General features: G+C 40.6%; 1 protein-coding gene across 19 annotated transcripts in view; it reads right to left on the bottom strand.

Moving 5' to 3' along the window:
• LOC126213414 (eukaryotic translation initiation factor 4 gamma 1-like) overlaps positions 1-24,639 on the bottom strand; it is a 786,084-nt gene that overhangs the window by 55,776 nt on the left and 705,669 nt on the right. For 13 of the 19 annotated variants that reach the window (XM_049941140.1, XM_049941146.1, XM_049941145.1 and 10 more), the window contains 3 exons: positions 24,327-24,405; positions 21,980-22,123; positions 12,904-14,056 (listed from right to left, as the gene is read on the bottom strand). The exons of 4 other annotated variants lie outside the window; for them this stretch is intronic. In XM_049941140.1, coding sequence (XP_049797097.1) covers positions 13,860-14,056; positions 21,980-22,123; positions 24,327-24,405 — 420 coding nt within the window. In that variant the 3' untranslated portion in view covers positions 12,904-13,859. Of the gene's footprint in view, positions 1-12,903; positions 14,057-21,979; positions 22,124-24,326; positions 24,406-24,639 lie in introns of those variants that run through there. 2 more of the 19 variants (XM_049941141.1, XM_049941142.1) reach the window with 2 other exon arrangements.

Below are 24,639 nucleotides of genomic sequence, written 5' to 3'. Positions count from 1 at the left end.
CGACCTTAGTACGTCATATCACTTTCATCTTGATACACTAAAGTGGCCCTGGGGAAAAACGCTTGCAAAGATGGAAATACAAACCGAAAAAAGGATTAAGGAACTCACAGAAAAGCTGGTTTTCAGTTTATGTAATTACAAATTAAACCCTTTCCGTTACTTCCTACCAACCGAACCGATCCCTTCCTCTATTCACAAAGTCCTCTTCTCCCCAGTTCTATTCAAAACCTCCTCATTAGTTACATGATAAACCCATCTAATCTTCAGCATTCTGTAGCACCACATTTTTAAAGCTTCTATTCTCTTCTTGTCTAAACTATTTATCGTCCATGTTTCGCTTCCATACATGGCTACACTCCAAATACTTTCAGAAATGACTTCCTAACACAAATCTATACTCTTATGCTAAATTTCTGTTCTTCAGAAACGGTTTCCTTGCCATTACCAGACTACACTTTATATCCTACCTCCTGTAGAGGATATGGAGACTGACAGACTTTCCTGAAATTTCTGTCCTCTTTAAGAAACAGTGATACCATATTTGCCACAAATTAGATGACATCTCTGAGAAATAATGAAACTAGAACTGTCTTCCATATTCAGTTTCCATATGTAGCAAGTTTTTCCCACCAGCTATTCTATAGTATGTTTTTGCTCACCAAAGACTATTACTGTATGCAAACCAACAAATAAATTTCATAAAACAGCTAATCCGATGTTATCAACCATTAGGAACTACTACAGTATACCAACACTCCATCAAAATATTATTGCAGTTTCAAGACTTCGTTGCTGTGAGAGTGTATATATTCTTTGATAAACCTTATTCTGTAAAACCACGAAACGCTCACGGCCTTCAATCACAATAAATAAATCCAGGAGGAATGACGTAGTCGTCTCATTTCGTTTGCGTGAACCTTCAAAGCTTTAATAATGCAGCACCACAGATTATAGTTTCCTCGTCCTCGTCTCTACACACACACACACACACACACACACACACACACACACACACACACACACAAACGCGCGCGCAAGAAATTCGGAAACAGTGTTTCCAACAGAAACGTGTTTCCACTGGTGTCTTAACATGAGGGTATCTGTTTTCTTTCTGTACCAATGGCAGGGCAACATACTATGGTGATGCAAGTGCAGTGACCTCTAGAAATTTCTCGTAAACTTTTCCTTGTGCTGAGTAGTGCAAATGCTGCTTTCTGCAGTACTGCCAACGCACACCATTTGTAGTTTGAACCTTTTGGTTGCTAACAGAGGTGCAATACTTTCCGGATTCTGTTGACAGGCTCCGTGCAGAACTGCTGTAAGTAAAATTAGTGCACGGTAATGAAGAGCGCACAAGGTATAACTACATAAAATAAACCTAACTGGTAGCCACTGTCACTCCAGCTGCTATACACCGATCACATCAGCCATACTCCGGGACAAGCCACCAAATAGGCTCGTGTTTATCACTCTGTGCGCTAGAAGCACTGCGTTAGGGTGATATTCTATACAGCTATTGGCTGCAGGTGAAAAACATTACAGATGTTACAAGCATCCAAAATGATCTATCCAGCAGTTTTCACCATATTTCATACTTTTCAGTTTATTTCACCATATTTTGCTATTTCTGGGATTACCATAAAATGAAAGAACCCTCACAACTGCGTATTTTAAGGTACAAGTTGTGGCATTTGTGTGTTGGAAAATGGCTCAATTACCTTGTGTATTATTAGCCAAAGTGATGGCATTTTAAAATTATGTACCCTGCAGTATTTCTAGTGAAAAAAAAAACACTTCCTATTAATAGGCTATTATACAAGATAAAATTTGGAATTTCTTGTTTGTAAATATGCATTTTAGTTATGTCAGTTTTAAGGGCTCATTTGTACTCTAAAGTGATAATATAATTTTTTCTCGCTGTCAAAGACACAATATCAAGAGATATCAAACAATATGTATTTGTACTGAAAAAATAGCAACTGTTTTAATATTGTAATTAGGCTTATTCTCCTCTGGCACTGCTCAGTGTGTTGGGATAATTGTTTCTGTACGGACACCATTTGTCATCGCTCCATAACCCCAGACATTTTGTTACATACTGAACATAGGCAGATTTAAAGAGACGCAACAATGTATTCATCTCTATTAATATACTGCCAAACAACAATTATTATTTATATGTAAGTTTCTATTCAGAATTTACGTGATTTCTTGAATATATCTCTACATTTCTTCATTTTAGTAGTTTTAACAATGGTGTTAAAGGCTGCGACATGGCAGAGGTTTGTGCGCAAACTGATGGAAAATATAAGTCCCAGCATAAAAGAACCATAAGGCAATCTTCATGGCAATTTTACTGCGAGAAGTCCGATATTTTACACAGTAATGCAAAAATACTTAGCAAACTCATGACCTCAGCCACCAATGCCGTTGTTTGCACACCGGGCAATGAGTGAGGAAACAACATTGTTTAATCTTAATACTTTGAAATACTATTAATTATCTGATCTGTATTCTCATCCTCACACGCAGACGCAAATTAGTATTATTATTTATACAGTTGATTATGAATTTCAGTAAAATTGCTACCTACAAAGACAAGAATGAAATTATCACACAGCTTTGATTTACAGTGTCTGTGCCTGTTTATACTTTATAATCCAGTGCTTTAGGAATTTCGAATGTTTCGTAAGCTGAAGTCTGTTAACTTTAATGTGAGTGAGTTTAGAGTGGTGGCTGCACTAGCTGTTGGGTGACTATTTAATGAGTCACCAACCAATAAGTCCACTAGTCGGTAATGGCAAACGTTTCCTCGATTCAGACTGAGCATGTTCTTCAAGACTGTTTTGAATTTAAAAGGTTGATGACCGACATTGTTGCAAAAGACAGTACATGCTTAAAGACAAGATGCGGTTATTAACGGCACAAGAAAATGTGGTGCCCGGACCCCTCCGTCACGTATTGACTCGGTCCAGAACACTTCGCGTTAACTGTGCTCTTTTTTTAATTGCTGCTGCAACCTAGCAGTAGTAGTATCACAACTGCATGGTGAAGTCAACATTGCAAGTTGTGTTGGCAACACCGATCGTGGATTACATCAGCATTTCCTATCTTGAGTCTCCCATCTCTGCAACAGCCTAAAATATTCCCTAACTCGACCACCACCTCCACCCCCCACAGTGCGAACCATCTGGCTTTTTGTGTCACTTAGCACGTTCGGCCACATCAAATATCTATAGGCACAAAATGGGATGAAGTGGAGATGCAGAGTAGAGGTAAAGCTTATTAGGAATAAATGTGAGAACGGGGAATTTTTAGAGTTCATCTTATGAGTTTTTTGCAGGGGCTACTATGAACTTATGGTGCAGAATCACGAAAAACACAAGATTGGAGAACATAAATTTCCAATTGAAAAATGAAGTCAGAAATTTATTAATAGTTATTTATAAACATGGGCTGGCCATAACCTTTGAGGGGTACAACTCCCCTTTCTGCTAATAAAACATTTTTTGCCTGCAGATTTAAAAAGCTGGTTATTGTAATATTCACAAAACCTTCTGGAGTTAAGTACTGACTAGCCTGTCTCGGCACGATTTTAGCAAAGCACTCAGTAATTCAAACGGAATACGAGCTTTTGTTTGTACTAAGGACAAAGAAATTAACTTTTCCAAAATTTTAATAATGAATACAGACTTCAAACTTCTCCACTATCTCCAATGGTTTATTGTCTCTTCAGACACATTAGAAATACTAAAACTATGTACCATACATAAAGACGATCTTAAGAAAGTACTGTCGTTATTGATTTACTCTATGCATGTTCCAATGCGAACTTATCTTTGAGGCAGCAGTATTACTATTTGAGCTGCCTGTATTGTGTTCCTATGGAAGCCTGTTTCACAGCAGGGTGTATACGCGGACAAGGAAAAATAATTCCCGGATAAAAGTACACTTTCTCCCGGATGAAAAAACACTTTCTACATGTTATTAAGTGACAGTATATTTTCCCTTGGAACTGTAAAACTTATCAATCCTTTGACGGTTATGTTTTTATACACGGGCGTAGTACTTCCCGGCCCTTTAAAAAAAGAAACTCAGGGAGGAAAACTCCTTTTGGAAAGATTTTTGATGTGCAGCAACATTTACGTTGCACATTTTCATATTACGAAAGTATAAATTCGAATTCCACCAAACACCGCATGTTACTTTCCGAACCATTGTAATCGAGATTGCAATGCGCTTTTGTAAGCCAGACACAGCGCATGTCACGTGATCTCGCCAGCCGATGACAGCAGATATTCAGACTGCAGGACACTTGATGTAGTCAGCTACTAGCAACATCACTGTTAAGTAGCACCGATACTCAAACAGGAAAAGTTAATGTTTAAAATTAATATATATAGTGTTGCTACAAGAAAAGAAAAGCTTCCACATATACTGTTTATATTTTTGCGTGTGTTACACTTGAAGGTATATCACACAAATGTGCCAGTAAAATTTTTTGCAGGGTCCAGCGACTTGTCCTCAAAGTTTTTCACAAATAAATTAGCTACTGCAGAGGAGAGAGAGCTCCCCGTAGCACAACAACAATTTGCTCTTAAAAACGACATGAATGTCTGATCTCGGTTCGAAATACTTCTAAATGGCTCGTCATCAAATGCTCTGTGATTTAAGAAATCCATCGTACATTATATGTGACAGTAGTATCTGTTCTCGAAAGAACAGTTACCGTAGATGACCGTGCAGCTTTGCTAGAAATGAAATGATAATTTTATAGACACCCTAGCTGCAAACAGGCATTGATGTACTTCATTGGGGACATGCTGAAAATGTGTGCCCAGACCGGGACTCGAACCTGGGATCGCCTGCTTACATAGCAGACGATCTATCCATCTGAGCGACCGAGGGCACGGAGGATAGTGCGCGACTGCAGGGACTTATCTCTTGCACGCTGCCCGTGAGAGCTGCTTGGTCAACTACGGTAACTGTTCTTTCGGGAACAGATACTACCGTCACATATACTTAAAATACGGCTTCCTGGCCATTGACCTTCCTGTGCGAACGCACACACTATGCCCAAACTTGTACAGGACTTGGTAGATTAATCTGCCATGAGTAGTGAGTATGATGGGCAAACATCTATTAGGTGCACTACGAATGTAGTGGTGTGGATGTGTTGGGAATGTGGGTCCCATGGGGAGTGTGCAAGGGGTAAGTCCTTGTAGGCGCACTATCCTCTGTGCCCTCAGCGGCTCAGATAGATTGAGTGTCTGCCATGTAAGCAGGAGATCCCGGGTTCAAGTCCCGGTTGGGGCACACATTTTCAACATCTCCTCAATGAAGTACATTAACGCCTGTTTGCAGTTAGGGTATCCAATTATCACTTCAAGTTCTTGTACATTCTCGCACATAGTTCAACCTGCCTAAAAGGAAACTTACTTTGAAAGTAACTTTTCAAACCACCATTTGCAAAATTTTTCCGCGACCTGTTAGAAATAGATTCGTTTCAGTTGCCGTCAGAGCACCAGATAACAGGTGCCACCGTGCTTTGGCAGCTGCTATGACGCAGGAAGCCCGTATGTTCATATGTGTAAAACATTAAAAGATCATACATTATGTCATAAAAAAAAGACATCAGAGGATACTGCAAGAGCATCGGAATTTCGTGAACCATATTAAAATGTGCACATTTAAAATGCATAAGAGCACATTCGTATGTCCAGATTCCCAATGACATAAGCCTCGACCTGATATTAAGCTTTTCAGTGTGGGTTTCGGATGTAAATTTTCTTGGAGTACCAGTACTGTAGTAAATCATTTTTGATTCTTTACTATGGCATATTGCCATACATGCTAGAAAATGAAAATGTGCACTTGAAATGCAGCGAGCAGTTGAAATTAACCAATAGTGTGGAATTAAACACTTTGTTTCAAACACATTGACTGCTTCGCGTAGAAGATTAATAAAAACCAAATTTATTTAGCAGACGACAAAAATTACTTCCTTGTTCTACAAGTCGATTAATGCATGGCTGTCAGAAAAGTGGAAATAAAATAAAATCTGAAACTAATAACGTGTATTAGCCTTCCATAATTATGTGAACTTATTTTAATTCGCTTGGTAGCTCTCGGCCACAGAAATCCATTTTGTTTTCTTTTGACGCGAGAGCAGCAAACGAAGAGGAAACAGCAAAATAACTAAATGTTAACACGGGTCATGTGGAGACTACACACGTCCCCACTATAACTCAGACCGCTCTGCGCATCAGCCCTGGATCTGTAATATTTCCGAACCGGGGCAATACTAAGAAGAGATAAGAAGTAGTAGTATGAGATTTCTATATAAATTTGGAATAGTCATATTCTTCCACAATTTGTGTAATGTCCCCATTTCTTCTCCTTCCTCATTCAAACAATCAATCTTGTCATGACTTTCTGGAACTATTCCTGCCTTTATCAAAACTTATTCGCTGGTGAACTTTACTAACTCTGCCAGAATCACCAGTTTAGTTATCCTTGATTATTCTCCAGATAGGCATTATGTTCGTACAAACCATTTTCCGCACTACTTCCGGAATAGATCTCAAGCAGCTGCTAGACAGGGACTGTACAACTGGCCCTTACCAGTGTAGCGACCTAGCCAAAAGTTTTCTGACAATTTTATTTTCCTGGATACACCGAGAAGATAATATGTAATTTTCCTTACCTGTTAGTCATTTATTTCCACTCTGGTGGTCTGCATCTATGGATTTCCCTAGTAATTATAACAAGACTGATCATTCGCAAACCCTAACAACAACATAATCAGACAGCGATTGGCGTTCACTCGTTCGGCTTTACTCCGCTCAGCTATTGGGACCAAACTGCTGATGTCATCGATCCTAGGCTTACACACTACTTAATCTAACTTAAACTAACTTACACTAAGGACAACACACACACCCACTACCGAGGGAGGGGGGAGCCACCGTGAACCGTGACACGTCGCCTTAGACCGCACGCCTTATGATTCATTCAGAAATCAATTTACAGTATGTGTTCAAAAACCAACAGGCATGCGCATCAAAATCATATGAGTAATCGATAGACCAACGTACGCTGGATGCTAGGCACTTTGTGAAAAAAGTTTTTTCTCCTCACGAATATGAATTTGGCACCCCCCCTCCCCCCTCCTTCACACCCACAGAGACCCGGGCCTGCTGTGCAAGTGTGAATCTGGCAGCTTGGGCGCAGCAGTAAAACTTTTTTCCGGTTGCACCTAGCTGCTTGCTGCGACTGCTTACACAGCCAAGATACACATTTCTGTAGACAGGAAAGGGAGAAGGTACTACTCATACGTCACTCAACTGCGCATGCGCACGAGCCCGCTCGTAACTGCTAAAACAAATTTAATGTAAACAGTTGTAACGTCACACTCATCGGAGGCAGTTTGTTGTTATGAAGCATTGCAAAGTCTTCCTAAAAGTCTTTCACACATTTTGCTTTTGGCAAACACTTATGAAAACTGCGTTTTGTTGTTGTATATGGCACATTTCCTTTGCAATTTATGTTTTATTTTTGTTTTCTTTTCTCGTTCACATTTTATTGTTGCAGTATCCTTTGTTAGAGTATCAATTCTTACCAGTTAAAATTACAAAAATTTAACTGTAAACTAAAACAGAAATTCCTGGAATTCTAAAAAATTCCTGGGTTTCTCTTGATTTTCTCCGAGACGAAAAACATCCTAGGTTTTTCCCTGGTCGTATACACCCTACACAGCATCATCAATGGCACAAACTGGTTCGTAAAGAAAGCTGTTTGTGAATATTTCAAAGTTAAACATTTTAGATATTTCTTGTTGTTGTTGTGGTTAGTGTTTAACGTCCCGTCGACAACGAGGTCATTAGAGACGGAGCACATGCTCGGGTTAGGGAAGGATTGGGAAGGAAATCGGCCGTGCCCTTTCAAAGGAACCATCCCGGCATTTGCCTGAAGCAATTTAGGGAAATCACGGAAAACCTAAATCAGGATGGCTGGAGACGGGATTGAACCGTCGTCCTCCCGAATGCGAGTCCAGTGTGCTAACCACTGCGCCACCTCGCTCGGTTTTTAGATATTTCTCCAAAGCAGCAACATTACACAAATGTCAGCAATCTACCGAGAGCTTGACAAGAAATGAAGTCCACAAAAACTTCACTGCCATGACAAGTATGTTCCATTTGTACTCACTTCATATTTCACACATGCAGAAGCACTGCTGTTTTTTCTTAAATAGGACAAGAAAATGAGTAACAGTGCTTATGATAAAGTCACTTTTCATTGACGAAAACTGTACTGTAGAGTGTGTGTGTGTGTGTGTGTGTGTGTGTGTGTGTGTGTGTGTGTGTGTACACTGTTCATAGTGACTATGTGTGTTCCAGGGCAATTTTTTGTCTATAAAGGTCACACACTAAAGCTGAATTTGCATTGTAGTGTTAAACTCATTCTATATAAAAACACACTGTTTGCACTCATTTGTGTAAATTAGTTTGGCTTTCCTGAGTTACAGGCCACTGGCAGTGTCGCAGCCCCAATTCTCTACACCGATGTGACAAAAAGTCATGGGATACTCCTGACATACTGCACAAACTCCACACGGCATGGACTCTACAATTGGTTGCATGCCCCAGCAGAAATATTGAGTCACGCTGCCTGTACAGTCGTCCATAGTCGTGAAAATGTTGCCAATGTCATGTTCCCACAGTCATGTGGCCACAATCACATTGGAAACTTTTCACATGAATCACCTGAGTACAAATGGCAGCTTTGCCATTGCACTGTCCTTTTACATCTCCTGTACACGATACACCATCATTTGTATACGTACATATCCAGGGCTGCCCCATGTTAAATTTCCTGATATTTCCCCGATTTCCATACAAGTTTTAGAATTTTTCCCTGACAAGTCTTGAGAGCTCAAGGAAAAGTTAAGACATAAGTTGACAATCTGTCTTTGCACCTATGGTACAAGAAACAATAGTGCAAACAAAGATACATCTAAAAAAATTTGCAAGCAGGTGGTGTTTCCTGATGTGAGCAAAAATCTGTAGCACTAACATCAACATCTTTTGTAATGAACTGTTTTTAGATGGAGAAAGAAAGCCAAATGGTATGTGTTTCACTTTATTCAAATAAAAATCACATTTCGTGACAAAAATACGCATTTCCTTGGAGTCGCAAGACAGATTTGCAACACCTCCACAGATTTCAGAAATAACCTCAGAAAAAACTAGTCCTCTTGAAAGCAGTGTGTAAGGCAGGGAAGAATTGTGCAAACTAACTCTGTAGGTGACCACCAACAAAAAAGGTTCAAATGGCTCTCAGCACTATGGGACTTAACATCGGAGGTCATCAGTCCCCTAGAACCTAGAAATACTTAAACCTAACTAACCTAAGGACATTACACACATCCATGCCCGAGGCAGGATTCGAACCTGCGACCGTAGCAGTCGTGCGGTTCCGGACTGAAGCGCCTAGAACCACTCGGCCACCGCAGCCGGCCCACCAATAAATTGTTGGTTCTACTATGTTCATTATTGTCGGTTATTACCCACTGCATTGCTTTTATAGGCGGTGTGTGATTTTTCTTTCAAGAAACTATCATCATATTATTATTATTATTATTATTATTATTATTACCCATAGTTCCTAACATGTTAAACTACTTCCGAAGAGCCGAAATGTACTAGAACAAATAAAAGTCTTTAAAACGTTATGCCACACTGTACAACATACTTGCGGTGAGACAGTCGCAATTCCTGAAATCTATAGGTCACGGCCTCTGGTCTGCTGAAGAGCACCACAGTCCTGGGTCCACGGACAGGCCACGAAAATCTGCTGCATTACATCACACACAAACACAGCCAGTCTGAGGGGAATATCGGCGAGACTAGATCCAATGGGCAAGGCCTGCACATTAGTGGGAACCGAACGGCTTCAGATCGGCAGGCCCGATCCGTTACAGCTACCCACAGAAACGGCCTGCAGATTTGCCCATCACGGAAAACCACTCTCGTGACCTGCTATTCGTGAGCCACGGACAGCATGTTAATGAAATGAGACCACAACGCAACATAACTTGTACAAATACTCTGAGAATCACTAACAGTGATGACAGGTAGCCACAGACACACAGAAAAGAATCACACTCTCACAACTAAATTTTCAGCCATAGCTTTTGTCAGAAAACGAGAGTGCACACACATTCACACAATCACTCTGACACAACTCGTGCACACAAGACTGCTGTCTCGAGCCACTGTGTCTACGGTATCTCAGAATCGGATCCAAACAAATCACTCCTCGCACCTCCCTGTTCGGCTGGCAGCTGCTAGGCTAGTGGCAAGAGGTGGTGGCAGCACTGAGGGAAGTGGTAGGAAGGGGAGAAGCAGTAAGAAGAAGGGAGTAGGGTAATAGTTCATATTCTCAGCTGCAGCCAGCCAGAAACGATGCACAACACCTCAGTAAACCAACCATTTCATCTATCGAGACAAAAGTGAGGTTTTCCAGGGTTTTTTCAAAATTCCCCGATAAGTTTGAAATTCCCAGATTTCCAAAACCTGTGGCTATCCCATGACTGTTGCCTCAGTAAATGAGAAATGTTAAAAACTAAGTCTCTCACAATTTTGTGAAGTCCTTCCATATATGCCACGTGTTAACATTCACACGACTAACTTCGTGTAACTCTGGTGGTAAGTGCTTCCTGTACATTTACCTACACAAAAATTACACTTTCCCTCATTTGCAAATTTAAGTATAAACAAGCCTACACACCCACTGTTCCTCAGGAACATGTGTGGAAATGTTTACATTTTCTACACCATGTACCGCTTCTAAATCTTATAGTGGCTGAAGTAGAGGGTAGGAAGGCCATAGCAATTACGAGGATTTTCTCCAGGTCTGACAACAAGTATAGTGTTAAGATATACTGAATACCTTGATGATGGGAGTATCTTCTTTCAAAGACTTAGGAAATACTACTAAAGGAAAGTTCAAATGTGTGCCACATCCAGAAGAGGCTTGGTGGTACACTGTCACTTAAGGACAAGGTGAAGTGCCTGAGAACATAAAACAACTGAGAAAGAAATGGCAGGTTTACTCTTATAGAAACTTATTCCCTTCTGTTATTTTATGGGAGACTTATTAGGAAAAATACAAACAATACAGAGGTTATGACACATGCTATATGGGCCATTTACTTCCACAAACCATTCGCTAGTCAAACAGCAATGCACAAGCTGTGCTTCAAAGGTAACTGACTGGATCAAGTACAACACATGGAATGAAGCTTATTGACATAAGCACTCACTATCACAACCTGTTATGAAACTGATTAAGCCCACATTTAGGTTTCTTGCAAACCCTAATTTATTGAGAAAGCATTTTCATGGGGGGGGGGGGGGGGGGGGGGGAACAATGTGAATGAAAGCATAAATAATTTAATGTGGATTAGACACACATGAAGGACATTTTGTGAACTTTAGCATTAAAAAACAAGTGTGTGTGACGCAGCCTTATATTTCAATGGAGGAAATAATGACAAGACATTACGTGCCGAGAAGAGGTGATGGTTCTCTTACTGGTTTACACATAGAGGCCTGATGGATTAAATGTGGGGAGAAGACAAACCTGGTGGCCCTAATTTTGATCGTGGAAAATCCAAAATTTTGTAATTAATAAAACTTTAAATAACTTAATTTTAGTTCAGTGATCTTATAACCCTCATTAAGATCTTACCATGAAATTATCAATTGATTGCATGATTAGTTTTTAGTTACAGCTTTTTATTAAAGCGCAATACAAAATTTAAAAATAGAATGTGGGAAAAGAACAACCTTACGTCTTTCACCATATTTCTCCATTAAATACAGCTCTTGTTGTATGCAACCACAAAAATTCAAATCTCTACCTTACTAACTATGGCTGTAAACATTTCTTAAAGAAATGTTCAGTTTTCCCAAAGTTCTCAAAAATCAAGTGGCATGTACACATTACTGAAACCTCACCAAAATTTGATATTATGTCTGCCCTTACACAATAACAGTGTTTTTATAAATGCTTTTCATTGATCTCTTGCTATTTATTAGGAATTCATTTAAGCGATATATATCTACTGCCAAGTAATTTCACTTGACACAGGAGAGAAGACCAATCATTCATCTGGTAACTATGATACTGAATGAATCCAGACTAAGGAACACATTTTTATAGCTGTTTGAGGAATAAAAGGAAATGTCAAACAATTCCACTGGACAGACTTCTACAGCATGTTTATGCACCACACTGTCTACAGATGTAATCTGCTGTAATTCATTTGAACTACTTTGTCTATTTAGGTGTTTACACCAGTAGCCAATGTACGATACTTTTGGTTTATTCACCAAGTACTTTTAGTTATACTTCACGAAGTTTCTTGATTATGTTTTGATATTTCAAATGATTACTATTTTCACCTCTAAGTTCCTTCTCCTCTTAGACATGGCCCTCATCAGCAAACAGTAAGAAATTAATGAATCCGCAATACTTTCAAAAGTTTGACAATTACTAGACTGTTCCTGGTGAGGATAAAGACCCAGATGGCCGAGTTAATGTTTCTACAGTTCCGAGAACAGCCTACGCTGGTAGTGTTTCCGAGGGGTTCTGAGAACGACAAAGGTGATTTTGGTCTCGTGAAGGATTCATTTTGTCGTACGTTAATCCTTCCGAGAGGGCGGCCACATTTAACTTGGGCACCATATACGTGCAACTCAGGTGGTCTCTAATCTGTTATGGAATTACAATCGCAGTTGCCACTGTCGCACTAAATAAACACAATCACTGAAGAAAGGTGGTAGGAGATCTTGTGCATGCAAAAACATAGGTTAAATACTAAGAAAAAGATAAATGTGTGTATATGTATATATGTATATATATATAAATATTTACATCTTGCAAGTTACACAAATAGCATATTTTTGCATTTGCAATCTTACATTACATTACAAATAGCAGCAGTTACCATTCTCTCATTTAAATATATATATATAATAAGTATGTGTACATTTAGTAATATAGCATCTTCTCACTCCCCCATCACAGAAACACAAAACTTTTACTTGCTCCTAACATTAAAACAAGATGTAACACTGCGTACACGCAGCACCGACAGGCATGTGCACGCAACAGAAATTTACAAAACGGTCTCTCAGAAAAATAAACGTGTTACCTAAATGTGTCCACATCAAATTTCTCTAACTTTAAAATGGGCCATTTCAGATGGAGTGCAGAGAAAGGAAAGAATGACCTAGACCAGACGAGCTGCATTTCAAAACCTATTCAAATTTAATTTAAAACGGAAAAGAAACTGAGAAAAGAAGGGAAGTTATTAACAATGCCGTAAGAATCAATATAACAACATTTCACAACACAGATTTGCGATATCTTTCATATATTTTATATACTCCTAAAGCATGCCCTCCGGCTGGAGTCAGTGGAAAAGAAACGACACCACTTCAGTTCGGGACCCCATACTGACAGGTCAACTGCTTTCCCACGCCCCGATTCTGTAACCGCACCCAAAAACGTTACCCTCAAAATATTAACATCTTTTGCTCCGTGTTGCATTTTACAGGAAAACTTTTAATTTATTTAATTTTATACAGTCTCTGCAGTATTTATAGTCAAGTATTTATATATAATAATAATATGTATATATAAATTTTCATATCCCCAAGTCCAAACGTCACGACCTCCTTAGGAGGCAAGGAATACAGAGGCCGTTCGACGAAGTTCCGTGCTCTACTCTCTCGTTCCCCAGTGCCGAGTCGAAATCTCCGCGACAGAAGAGAGACCTCCCCCGTTCATCACTGGCCCGAGGCACACTCTTCGCTCGAGTCGTCGTCGGCCTCCCGCAGTGCAGTAAAGAATGCCGTCAGAGATTTCAGTGCGACGCCTTTGCCCTGCAGGAATGTCGGATCTTTGCTCTGCTCCCATCTCAGGAACGTCTCGTTTGCCACACAGCCGTAGTCCCAGAGTGCCTGGAATAAGTCTCGCAGCAGACCTGCGAACAGATGATAAGAGAGAGAAGGAAATTAGGCTGTCACCATAAAGTTTCAGCAGATGCCTGGAACCCATTAAAAGTCATGGGTGTATATATAACAAAGTGTATCTGTAACACTAAAATATAAAAGCATATCTACTGCAAGAGAGATATTGACCAATTACGTAACAGAGCAGAAATAGTAAGAGAACTGCATTCGCTAACTGTCAATTTTAGAAAGATACACAACAGCACAACGAATAAAACATGATACAGAGTGTGATGCGCAACACTTTGGGCATGCTCCAAGGCCTCAACCGGCTCAGATCACTCCCAGGATTCTAAAGGCCTGGTAACAACTTACTGTTAATCAAAATTGTATTGCCCAACTTTCTTTCTGCCCAGCATAACACTGAAGTTTTCTCGAATGAAAAAATGGGACAGACTGCAGGAAATGTGGCATGTGGGCACACTCGAGAAGGCTATGCACAGTACTACAAGAAAGGCAACACTGCGAGAGAATAGTGTGAGGAACGGCTCCCACCAGTTTGTGGTCATTCCCTGCCACTCGAGTTACTTTAATATTCTTTCCAGCCTTTGCACACATTCTGCAGACTTCGAGGTGCGCAACATGTTACTCTACTTGTGAACAATAAATTAACCAGAAACATTTGAACAAAATGATTTGCTGCACTGATATAAGTACACTGTGCAGCTGCAGAAGTTCATTCAATTTAATCGTGGCAATGAAAACATTTTGGCTGTTTTATTCTCTACACAGGTCAATTTTAGTGTTTCGTTTCAGAGGCAGGTGTCAGTTGTAACCATTATGAAAGCATGGCATTCTTTTACTCACTTCATTCAAACTAAAGCAACAGGTTTCATATTCCTGTGCAGTGAACACTAAGACATTACAGCATAACTGTCGCACATTTTAACTGCCGATTCATAGTTAATAACTGTTTTATCATTCACACAACTCCTGTTTTTGTAACAATGTCACGTTTGCCAATTTAGCAGAGAATATATACAATTATAAAATATTTAATAACAAAAACATCTATTTTTACGATAAAGTGTACAAGAAAGAACAAACCTCAACTGAATGAAACAGGGGACGAAGTAACGAGTTTACTACTAGGTTTGATTAGCTATCATCGTGCCCTGCCACAAGGATCATATACCAGTTGAGGACCAGGTGCAAAACCTGCCAAGCACTTCCTATTCCAGACCTGTCACAGGTTTATCCTATCCCCATCAGGCACCGGTCACCTGTGAAAGCAGCCATGTCATTTACCAGCTCTGCTGCACATTCATTGGACAGCTTTTTATATCAGTAGGAATACTGACCACCGAGATGAACGGCCACCACCAGACTGCGGCCACGTGCTGAGTAGACCAACGTGCAGCTGAACGTCACACTTTAATTGCTGCTTCACTAACCGAGCCATCTGGAGCCTTCCCTCCATTACCAGCTTCTCTGAACTGCACAGATGGGAGTTAACCTTACAACACATTCTCTGCTCCCATAATTATCCCGGCCCCGTGCCCTGCACAGAAGTTTCCACCCCCTGTGTTCTATCATCTCCTCCCCATTCTCATCTCCCACTCCGTTTATTTGCACCCATCTTTCCCCACTTCCCCGCCCCACAACCTCGTGATGCTGCGCTCGACTGCAGTCTAGTCCGTGCACACACTGCGAGACGAGAGCTCACCTCTCCCCCCACCCGTACACTGTTATCCCTTCCCCTTCCTGATCCCCTCCAGACTACTGCTCGCATCCCACATTATGTTTCATTGCAACCAGAGATGCTCGAGTCTGTGGTCGTGTCAGCATTAGCTGCACTTGCTTTTGTGTTTGTGGCTGAAACCTCTATGTGAGAGAGTAAATTCTGTGTCTGCAACTTTGTGTCTTCTTTAAAGTAAATGGCAATTACTTTTTCTTACATTGCCTGATAGCGTGAATTGCAGTTTAAACCTTCACTCCTATGATTTAGGAACTTGCCTCTGTATAGCAAGTATTCTCCAGAGTAACTTGTGAGCATAGTTTGCTAATTAAGACACAGCAATTGATAATCCTTTGAAGTAATCAGTAATAGCAATCTGTTTTCAAATATAATGAAGCTTGCTTTCAGCACAAATACAATAAACTGTCAATTCATACTGAAGTCCTCATTTCTCCCCTATTTCTGTTGTTAACAGCAAGTGAACTGTAATTTTAAGATTAGACACGCACCATAGCCTCTAGGAGGCAAGTATTAGTATACTGTCATTCTCAGATTTGTAACAGTTTTACTGTGCCTTAAGAAGTTATATGAGGACCGTTTAATATTTCCATAACAGTTGTAATTTCAAGCCAATGGTGTGTTCAAACTAAATGTAGTTAACATCCCTGGAAGTCTTACAGTTTGCGAATTTAGAGGCGGCAGAGTTACAGGAGTGACTCGTCTGCATTAAATCTTGCGTGAAAACTCAAGAAAACCTTCCCAAAATGATATAGGAAGCCTGCATTGATGAGTGCTAAAGCCATACTGTTACAGATGGTTAACACGGTTCTCTAACACCAAAAATAGCTCATCAGGTCAGATCAAATGCCAAAGCCGCACTGATGGTTTTCCTTGACTTTGAAGGATTAGTTTGTGCCACAGGGACAAACTGTTAATCGACAGTACTATCGGGCCACGTTGTGACACCTGCGAGAAAATATAAGAAAACTGTATGGAATGTAGCGAGACAAATTGATGGCTCTCGCATCACGATAATGCACCTACACATTTGTCACTGTTCACGTGTGACTATTGCACAGAAAATGAAATGACTGTGCTGCCTCATCCTTAGTACTCTCCAGACCTTGCCCCTGCATGCATTGTTTTTTCCACAGTTGGAAACCCAGTTGAAAAGACGAAGATTTGCAATGACAGATGAGATAAAAGAAAATTTGCAGACAGCACTTTGCGCGATCCAGCAAGAGGCACACTGTGACTGCTTCCGGAAGTGAACGTGGCGTTGGTGCTGGTTTATCAATTGTGAAGGAAATTATTTCTCAGGAGACAATGCACAATAAGTAAAAGGGAAATACATAAAAATTCCCTGGAGACATTTCCGGAATTTCTTGAACAGACATAGTATTTACACAACATATTTGGCATTATAGCACTCAATACCACTAACTGAGCATTATCACTTTTGCAGAAATTTTTCTATACCTATTAATAGTCGAATGTTACTCCAACAGGGCTGCCGCAAGTTTCCCCGAGTGAAATTCCTCAATATTTCCCGATTTACAGCCAAGTTTTAGCATCCGGAATGAGATTTTCACTCTGCAGCGGAGTACGCGCTGATATGAAACTTCCTGGGAGATTGAAACTGTGTGCCGGACCGACACTCGAACTCGAGATCTCTTAGCATTTCCCCCCCCCGACAAATTTTGAGATCCCGTGTGTAAATAAAGACAGTTGACCAAAAAAATGTAAGTACTTCTATATTTCTAAACTTGTGAGCGATTAAGTACTAACATCCATATCTTTTCTAATGAACTTTTTAGCTGGAGAAAGCAAGCCAAATGTTATGTTCGCTTCATTAAGACCACTGATATTTTATTTCCATAAAATGGAACATTTGGTGACAAAAATAGGCATTACCTTGTAGTCGCAAGACAGATTTAGAATACATTCACGGATTTCAGAAATAACCTCAGAAGAAAGTAGGCCTCTTGAAAGAAGTGTACATGTGGGGAAGAATTGTGTAAACCAACACATTTGTGACCATCAATAATATGTTGGTTCTACTGTGTCCATTATTGTCGTTTATTACCCACTGCGTTATATCTGTTATTTTAACAGGTGTTGTGCGATTTTTCCTCTCGAGAAACATACGAGTACATACTGTACAAACTGCTATCGACTGACATGATTTTTTCCTTACTATCCATATTTTTTAACACAAACTACTTTTGATGTGGCATATGTACTAGAATAAATAAAATTTCTATAGAGTCTACGGATAAACCACGAAAATCCGCCGCATTATGCCATACACAGATGTGGCCTGCAGGCAAACCGGCGAGACTAGATTTGACAGGCAGGTCCTGCACATTAGTGGGAAACAATGGGCTCCAGATTGGCAGGCCCGATCCCTTAGATATAGCCACAGAAGTGGCCTGCAGTTTTGGCCCATCACGGAAGACCATTTGTGTGGCCAGCTATTCACGTCACAGAAACCATTTTGATGAAATGAGACAACGGTGATCAATCCACGCAACAGATAACTTGCACGAATACTCCGAGAATCGATACTAATGAGGATAGGTAGCAACTCACCATAAAGATGATCGCTGAGCCGCAGACAGCCAAATAGGAAAGACCGTCATGCTTTCACAACAAAATTTTTGGCCACACCCTTTGTTAAAGAAAGGACACACACATTCACACTATCACTCTGACAACTCGGGCACTTGCGACTGCTTTCTCCAGCCACTGTGTCAACAGTCTGATAATCACACCCAAACAACCGCTCTTCACGCCTGCCTGAAGAAGTGGTGGTATCACTGACTGCAAGCTGAGGGGAGTGGTAGAAGGGGAGAAGCAGTAGGAATGAGGGAGTAGGGAAGCAGCACACGCACTCGGCCGTGCCCAGACAGCGGCAATACACTTTTCCTAATTTCTTTCTCTAATATTTCCCTGGCTCATCTGGAATTCTCTACTTTCCAGAACTCGGGGCAACTCTGTTCAAGTTCAACAGATATTTAATTACTACACAGTGTATAGCACTTCACTTCAGAAGGTTGGCAAACACAGGTTAACCGAGAGGATTGCATCAGATAAAAACATTTTCCCCTGTAATTTCTTCAGTGGTGCTACACGATGGCTCAGTTCTGGGCCCATACAACTATATCTACAGTCCGCAAGCCACCTGCACGGTGTACAGTACTTAGCGTACCATTATCACTTCCTCCCTTGCTTGTTACATTCGTTAATGTTCTTTGAGAGCAACAACTGATAAGCTTCTCGAGATTTCAAATATCTCTGAGTTTACCTTTACAGTAAATTTTGACACGAATAGAAAGCAATATATTGGATGACGTCCCAAGTAACACACACTCAATAACGCACACTGTGATACCCAATGCCTCACTTTCAGAATCTGTCACTAGACACGAATGAGCACCTCCGACGTTTTCGCTCTCACTAAAAGAACCTGTGATGAAAAACTGCTGTTCTTTCCACTTTTTTGTGGTTTCTCTGAGAATCCAAACCAATCCCAGACTACAATACTCAAATATGAGTTTTGTACGGTACTTCCTTCGTGGACGGACAACACTTCACGAAGATTCTTCCAATGACTGTACGGGCATCTGCTTTATTTGCAATTTGTCATATGTAGATATTCCACTTTTGGTTCACTCAGTACACATACCCCAAATATTTAATAGATGTGACTGCTTCCAATAATTGTTCTGCAATGAAGTAAGCACAAAATGTGTCGGTCTGTCTATTTATGCTCAGTACGGTGTAAATATGTTGAGGGTCAAATGCTAATTCCTGCACACGGTGCCTATCATCTGCAGGTCTTCCCGCAGTTCACTAGAAAAACTGCATTACTCAATTTAACTAGTTATCTAGAAGCCCAGGACTACGGAGTTAGCACGAAGTACACACATCCAGTGGACGGACATGAAGCCGCCTCGGTGTGATGACTCTGTATCCCACAGCAGAAGTGTTCCCTCAGTAGTTTCCTCCATTGGCAACTAACATAATTTGCCACTAGACGGCACTGTGACACGGCATACGATGTAAGAATATCAACTCTCCACACTTCGAAATGTCGCAACACGCCAAACTTCACTGCTAACTAAGCAGTCTTCAGAAAAAAAAAAAAAAAAAAAAAAAAACGTCAATGAGAGTTCATTTAAAAGGAAACTTAATTATCTGGCATATTTCTTCTTTCTAGCAAGTTCACAATGGTACAGCAACTGCTCAATGTTGAGACGAGAACTTCCTCCTCGTTTAGCTGTATTAAGTTTCAGATGTCAGTCAAATACAGGACGGACACACACACACACACACACACACACACACACACACACACACACACACACAGATATCCCCGAACACATGCTGCCTCATATCAAAACTGGTTATAATCGCAGTTGAAGGTGATGGAACTTAAGAACTGGACGGCCTGCAGCAAAATGATGAGTTTTACTGCACCAGTACAGACCTTCCAGATTTTGGTGTCATTCCATCAATGCTAACAGCAGCCTGCTTTGGATTACCCTCATTTTTAGTTGATACTGCACCATCAAAAGCCACTGACACATTAATGTCTTTAACAGGATTTCTGATGCTCCAAGAAGATAAGCAACCACTCCTTGGCATACATGGGAACAGCTCAGGTATGAGTAGTGTGATTCCTGTGTTGTCAGGGGTCTCAGCCATATGGGTACATAGCAGCCCCACCACACAGGCTGGTGACCTAGCAGGGTGGGAAAGGGCTACAGTGCGGAAGGGCGAGGGGAATCCACACCGTAGATGCTAGGGAGGGAGGTCTTCTCCAGAAGGCTCACACTAAGAACAGGAAATTTTGAAGTGGAGGTCAAACCAAGTGGGGACCTGGAGAAGTAGGATGAAAGAACAGGGAAAAAGGAACAAAATTGCAACCAATACAGAAACCAGGTGGACAGCAAGGTTGACATAAATCAGAATGCTGAGAGAGGGGAAGGAGAAGGCAACAGGGAAGTAGCGAGGATAGGGAGGGAAGGAGGGCAAGGTGAAGGAAATGCAGCCAGGGAAGGAACAATTGGCTGCAATAGCTTCAGGCCCAATGTGCACCACACACAAACTCTTGAAACAACTGTGAGCCCCCTGGAGGTATATGCATTACTTAAAGGCTGTAGAGGAAAAATTGTTTTCCTCCATCGAATAAAATCGGCCATCACTACTTATGTTCTTCAATAATAGACAACGATCTTCAGTACTATGCATCGAGATTCGTGACAGTTTTCTTTATGACATCATTTGGACAACTAAATGTGTAAGTAACAAGGCATAAGCAGTAGATAACTCCTAACAGAGGAAATCACTGTACGCTGTGTCGATAATAGCATCATTTACCCTCCTCTTCTGAATTCCTTCAAAAACTTGAACATGACGTCTCCTAACAGCGATCAACAGTTTTGCAACAGTCTTGCAAAAATTCCTTCATTTAGTTACAGTTTGGAATGTCCAAGGATCAAAATTAATCCACTGCCTCGAGTGCAGAACTTATAGGCACCTTTAAATAAATGCCACCAAAGCAATAAATCATGTTTATTTGTGAAGTACCAATTATTTAATGCATTTTACATAATTTTGAAAATGTACAGCTCCGTCCAGTTCGTTGTTAAGTAAGCTGCAGTATAATACATTCTGAATATATTCCCATTAGAAAACCATCATGAAAACTGGCCAACACAGACAAAAAATGTTAATGACTTTTCACTACATAATGCCTATTTTAAAATTTTAATTTGAAAACATGTTTTCTAGTGAAAAGTTACTATTTTTAGGAACACTCATGTAGCTTATGTTTTTTAAGCTTATAAAAATGGAATAAAATGGTACAGAACTCAATGGGTTCATTTTCAGGTAGATTTGAGATGGCCATTTTGTAGTATCAAAATGAGACAGCTAGCAGATTTTGGAAAGTTTAAAAATTAATAACTGAAGGTATGTTCAAAGTCTTTACAGTACCTTTCAAAGTCTTTACAGTACCTATCAAAATAATGGCTAACCATAAATTCTGTACCATCAAAGTCTAAATCACATAGAATGACCCATGGGCACACCCTACAATAAGTCACTGCTGAAAATTAGGTGAAGGCACCAAGGCAGAAAGAACAGAGTGCAGACGAGTGAACACGACAGACTGCCACTTATGTGCGGTGTGGCCGATACGTCTACTTACCACTGGGCTGCTCGAGGCGGTGGTTCAGCTCCTGGACAGCGTACAAGCAGTGCAGCTCCAGCTCCTCATTAGTGTCTATGTACTTCTGGAGGAGTGTCGCGTGCTTCGAGAACAGTGCCTCTTCGAACTTCTTGGATCCCGCGGCTGCAAAAAAAGAACAGAACACGATCTACAGTAACGACAATTCCTATTTTGGCGTCAAAACACTGAAGACTGACTCGACATCGAGTAACTGACTAGTTCGGAAAATCTCCCGATTTTTGTCCTCTGCAGTCGGGTCGAGAGCCTGTAATAGTACCGCACACCGATCGACCTTTGACGGGGACGTGACAATTTTGACCCTTCTAGCAGCCGGCATTCTCCGGTGGTAGTCAGGCGAGGTGTAGTGCGAGCTCTTACTTGAGCCACTTTTACACAGAAGTGAATAATAGAATGTGCGTAAGTTTGCTACTGTGCACGATCACTGACCCACACCTGCTAATAAGCACTGGAGCAACAGTAAGAGAACACCAGGAAACAAACATTGCAGCAAACAATATCGCCGTGAAGTTGCCTAATGTACAGTCCGTACAGTGCACGAATTATGATGGAGAAGAAAAATGTACAACTTCACATACTTTCTACCAATCTGTTTTTGCTCCAGCACTTGTGTAGTCGGATGACCCAAAAGCACACGATATCTATATTATTCCATCATCGACATTACATTCTCTTCGGACCACTGTATTCACACACAGCTTGTGTAAATGACAAAAGTGGGCAAGAAAGATGTGACCTTTTGGTACCGATAGTACCTACGTGGAGGTGACAAAATTCAAACTTCCTTTTCACAGTCCAGTAAGAAACAGACAACTAACGGAATACAAGAAAACGACTGCAAATGTCATTTTCACACGTAAACCTGCTCAGTGGTGCACATTTCTGTGTAATGAGAAGTCGAAAGGGAAGAAAGCAGCCACATATGTGGAATGCAAGTGGGAGTGCAACTTTTCTCTGACAAATCTTGAAAAAGTTGAGTTTTGTGTTGTGAATGGTTTTATTTAATAATCTGAATTACATTTAATTATCTCTGTCTTACCAGACACAGACTATTTTATGCTGTTAGCCACAACAGAAGTATTTATTATTATTAAGCATTAATGTGTAGATTTTCAATAAACTTATGTTTTTGAACAAGTCGAAATTGTGTTACTCCTACGTAACACAGAAAACATATTTGGGCATCTAATGGCACACTCCTGTAATCCATTTAGGTGAACGTCGTTGCAGTTAATAGATGTGTTTTATGAAGTATCACAGATGCTAATGACATTCTCACTCCGAACAGCACTGCCGGTCAGTGCTTTTTCGTACCTGGAACCACTGCTCAAAAATCTGTTTGTTCACCATTCGTAGTGTGGAAAAAAACTTCTTCCAACAAATGACATTTATCAAAATTGTCTATTTGTGTTATAGATGCCGTTTGTAGTATTTCGTGTTTGTACATCATCCAGCTTCCTCGTCCACATTTACACGCCAATATCAACATGCGATTCAACAACGATCACACTAATAGTGCAGTTCAAATCTGTCTCGCGCTTCGCAGCATCGTATACGAAACTCATTTCTCGAACAGAAGCAGTCTAGCAATGTCGACAGTCACGCCTATGAAGCCACTAGCACTGTGGTTGTCACAACTGTGGCTTCACACTTAGAGGTCCAACTTACAGAAAAGAAGTTATGTACAGTGCAACTAGAAACCCCAACAGACACGTTACAGGGTAACAATTCTTGGCCATACATTCCTCAGACAATACTGCAGTTGGCTGACAAAATTCCAAAGGTGTCACGTAACAAATGCCACCCACGAAGGTGTTAGAATGCCTAGCTAGTGAAACTAAAATTTGTGGATGCCCCTATAGTAGTCTCCAGAAGGAAATCCCTAGCAGTTGCAATGTGGTGTGTGCAGCTGCTTTGCACATCATCTTCAATCGTGTAGTGATTTTGTAAACATCTGTAAGGCAATACCTGGCTTCAGTGTTGGCACACCTCTACAGACAACCGATGTTTCCACCTACTGCCAGTTGCACTTTGCAGTTCCAAGTTAGCAGTGTCACCTACAAGTGATCTTCCGTGGACTACTAAAAGTTTCTCCCAACCCAAATTTTACTATCTCCGACAAGTTTACACTGCACACCTACGACGGCACTACGGTTTCTCTCGGAAAACTTCAGGACTACAGTATGTCCTGAGGAATCCTGATTGTTACTCAAAACATCAAAACACTTCAACTTGTGCAGAACATTACTACTTACTATGTATTTAACAGCAAAAATTAATGATCTTATGCGTCACACATTGAACTTACCCTGATACGCACTCTCGCACACAGCTGTCGTCAGCACACGGATGAATTCTGGTGTCTTAGCCCGGTCTCCTACATTTGCCTGTGGAATCAAAATGCGAAAGGAATTACAAGAGGCACTAAAAGTGTCAATACCCAACATGGGTGTAATGTTCCCTCTTGAGCTCACACTTTTCCACATTTTTCTTATTCTGCATATTTACTGAATTAACATTTTTACTCCATGAAACAAGAAAACAGTATTTCAGTCAACTGACTGGTTGGGTGACTAAAATGATTATTACAGTACATAAGGCATCTCTGTTCCTCAATTTCA

The sequence above is a fragment of the Schistocerca nitens genome, chromosome 11, assembly GCF_023898315.1.
Source record: "Schistocerca nitens isolate TAMUIC-IGC-003100 chromosome 11, iqSchNite1.1, whole genome shotgun sequence".
Lineage (NCBI taxonomy): Eukaryota > Metazoa > Arthropoda > Insecta > Orthoptera > Acrididae > Schistocerca > Schistocerca nitens.
The sequence above is the reverse complement of the archived record's forward strand: the minus strand, read 5'-3'. Positions and strand labels throughout refer to the sequence as shown.